At 31.9% G+C, this 3,448-nt stretch overlaps 1 protein-coding gene across 1 annotated transcript in view; it reads left to right on the top strand.

The window, feature by feature from the left end:
• LOC111083830 overlaps positions 1-3,448 on the top strand; it is a 12,714-nt gene that overhangs the window by 1,645 nt on the left and 7,621 nt on the right. The window contains exons 2-3 of the mRNA XM_022380526.1: positions 725-843; positions 3,185-3,341. Coding sequence (XP_022236234.1) covers positions 725-843; positions 3,185-3,341 — 276 coding nt within the window. The remainder of the gene's footprint in view (positions 1-724; positions 844-3,184; positions 3,342-3,448) is intronic.

The raw sequence follows: 3,448 nt of genomic DNA, 5'->3' as shown, positions 1-3,448 counted from the left end.
AACTTAATCAAAATCACTAACTCACGATTAAACTGAATCAAAATCACTAACTAACGACTAAACTGTATCTGAATTACTAACTCACGATTAAACTGAATCAAAATCACTAAACAACGACTAAACTTAATCAAAATCACTAACTCACGATTAAACTGAATCAAAATCACTAACTAACGACTAAACTGTATCTTAAGTTTAGTCGTTGTTTAGTGATTTTGATTCAGTTTAATCGTGAGTTAGTAATTCAGATACAGTTTAGTCGTTGTTTAGTGATTTTGATTCAGTTTAGTCGTTGTTTAGTGATTTTAATTCAGTTTAATCGTGAGTTAGTAATTCAGATACAGTTTAGTCGTTAGTTAGTGATTTTGATTCAGTTTAATCGTGAGTTAGTAATTCATTCAGTTTAATCGTGAGTTAGTAATTCAGATACAGTTTAGTCGTTAGTTAGTGATTTTGATTAATCGTGAGTTAGTAATTCAGATACAGTTTAGTCGTTAGTTAGTGATTTTGATTCAGTTTAATCGTGAGTTAGTGATTTTGATTAAGTTTAGTCGTTGTTTAGTGATTTTGAAACTGAATTAAAATCACTAATTAACACCTACAATCAATTTTTGTACTGATTTCTGTTCGTTGTATCATAACACCTACAATCATTACGAATGTTTGTTTTTTCCCTTGATTTCTTTGAAGGCTATAGATAAATAGTTTCTGTGTTTCTTGTCAGGTTGCGGCACTAATCAGTGCTGATGCTAATGTTTCTGAGACAAACACTTGGATAACCACGGAGAAACTGATTTCCGCTATCAGTCACACTCCATCACCCCCGGTTCCGAAACAGCTCCCGTGAGTACAGAATTACTGACAGTTATTCTTATACATGTTACAAAACAATGACAAAATTTTGATTTTAAATGCAACTTTATATAACTTTATTTAAAGGTGTGTACTAGATATTTTTTTGAATTTACTTATTTGGATATGTGTTCCAGAAGTTAAAATTTCTTTTAAGAAAAAAACGACCTTTAGTTTCCAAATAATAATAATAACAACGTTTTATTTCTGCCAACGTTTCGCCATTGCGGCATCATCAGGGCTAGTAGTATAAGAAGTCAATAGTTATTTCTAAAAATGTATGCAACACTGTGTAGACTATTATATGGAAATAATATTAGCTGCACATGATTAAGTCTTTTATCTAATACCAGCCATCCAATATAGACTTTACAATACTATACAGTGTTTCCTTGTATAACAATATCTATGTAATGACTGAGTCACAAGTTCTAGGAATGTCATAACAAAAACTTTTTAATTTCTTGTTCTCCTTTCTTCTGCATCTTTTTTTTTATTATTACATAACTCAAAAGCCAAAACAATGGTATCACCCAGTTTCACTGAGATGACATAAAGTTTCAAACGGAGTGTCCGCTTTTATAAGTATTATTAACTAGAAGTAATGTCAAAATCATAAAGGTACTGTACCAAAAGAAACACATACTGTTTTGAAGCATTCTGTGAATATGATATTAGATGGGGGTATTCTATCTCACATGTATTTCCTTTTACTAATAAACCCTGTGTATTTCTTGATTTTTTTCCTCTTGGTGCTATAGCATACTGACAAACACAGGCTGTGTTATTAGTATATGTTGTACTACGAAAAAGGTACTTCGTGGTAACAAAAAAAAAGGGACAAAGTCATACTGCATTAATTCAAATATTCAAAATGAACTTACATATTTCGGCAATTCCAACATTGTTTTTAATTATTGGAGTATGACGTTGACCATTTTTATTGTTTTATGTTGTATAGACTCTTTATTAGGCAGGTGGCAGCACTGCCTACGTAGGGATGGCCCGGATTGTTCATCGAAATGGTATTTTAAATATCTCCTCAATAGGTCACCAGAACATTACAATACTATACAGTGTTTCCTTTTATAACAATATCTTTGTAATGGCTGAGTCATAAGTTCTGGGAATGTTTATAAATATCATAATCAAAAGTTTGAATTTCTTGTTCTTCCTTCCTCTGCTTCATTTTTATTACATAACTCAGAAACCAAGACAAAAACAAATTTCACTAAGGTGACACGGTTTCAATGGAGTATCCTCTTTTATAAGTATTAATACTAGCACTATTTTTTAAAAAATCGTATTTCTAGTGTAAGCGATGTTATCATTACCTCTTGTAGTTAGCTTTTTTACAAATATCTGTTGTTCCTTTAGAAAGCTTATGTACAGGGTGAAGCAGGAATTACCAGCCAATTATAGATAAACAATAAATATTACAGTTGGAACCTCATTGTATTTAGAACTTGGTTAGAAATACAACGTTCCTATGTCTATTGAAACACTGTATGAAAAACAACAAGCAAACAAGTAAAGAAAACACCTTTCAAAAAGGAAGTAAATGTAGGGATGAGTAATATCCATCCTTCAAAAACAAGATAGTAGGGATGACATTTGCATCATCCCTACATTATAGCACAGGCACTCGGTGTAGTAGAATAGTAAGAAAAAATAGGATAAATTACACTTAATTGTGATTCATCAGTTATATATATTGTTAGTGTTAATTCGTGCCTGTGCTATTATGTGGGGATGATGCAAATGCCATCCCTACTTTCTTGTTTGCATTGTGTTTGAAGGCTGGATATTAGCCATCCCTACATTTACTTCCCTTTTGAAAGGTGTTTTCTTTACTTGTATTAATTAAAGCATGTAAACGTTTAGACTTTAAACAGTAAATGGCCTAGCCTATTTCTATTTAATAGAACAGCTTATCCCAATTTAAACTATGCAAAACTTCCAACCTAATATATATGCGTATAATTAGTCAAGCAACTTAATTACATCTAAATACAAATCATACTAAGTGTACTAAATAATAATATTATTACTGCCCTGAAAAAATTTTCGCCAACGCTATTTTTAACTTTGAGTTTTACTTTAAAGCTGCCCCATATAAGTGTTTTCCACACAATAATAGCACTGTACCATAAGTTTCTATAGTCAACCATTATGCTACAATGAATCGATATACACGTTTAATTAAACTTATAAGATATTATCGCCACCAGAGGGCAATATACTTCACATAAGACCATTTTCACCTGCTATATCACTGTAACTATCGCTTTAAAAATTTAAAATATTAACAAGTAATCTCCTTTTTTTTTAGCATTACTCCGGAGAAAGGTCCAAGCCCTACATCTGGGAGGTTGTTATCACCCAGTGACCGATCGTCTGTGTTCACCAGAGCGCCACCTGTTGAGAACGGGGACGTCGTAACTTTGTTGTCGGAATCGTCTTCCAGCAGACAGTCTACAGCTAGAACGGTATTTTGCTTATAAATAGTAATTGAGTGTTTCAAATAAATAGGTACCGATTGCACGTTTGTTGATAGAAATACTATAAAGGCTTTCATCATTATATATATATATAA

The sequence above is a fragment of the Limulus polyphemus genome, unplaced genomic scaffold (assembly GCF_000517525.1).
Source record: "Limulus polyphemus unplaced genomic scaffold, Limulus_polyphemus-2.1.2 Scaffold11451, whole genome shotgun sequence".
In the NCBI taxonomy this organism is placed as follows: domain Eukaryota; kingdom Metazoa; phylum Arthropoda; class Merostomata; order Xiphosura; family Limulidae; genus Limulus; species Limulus polyphemus.
This window is presented reverse-complemented; position numbering and strand designations above follow the sequence as displayed.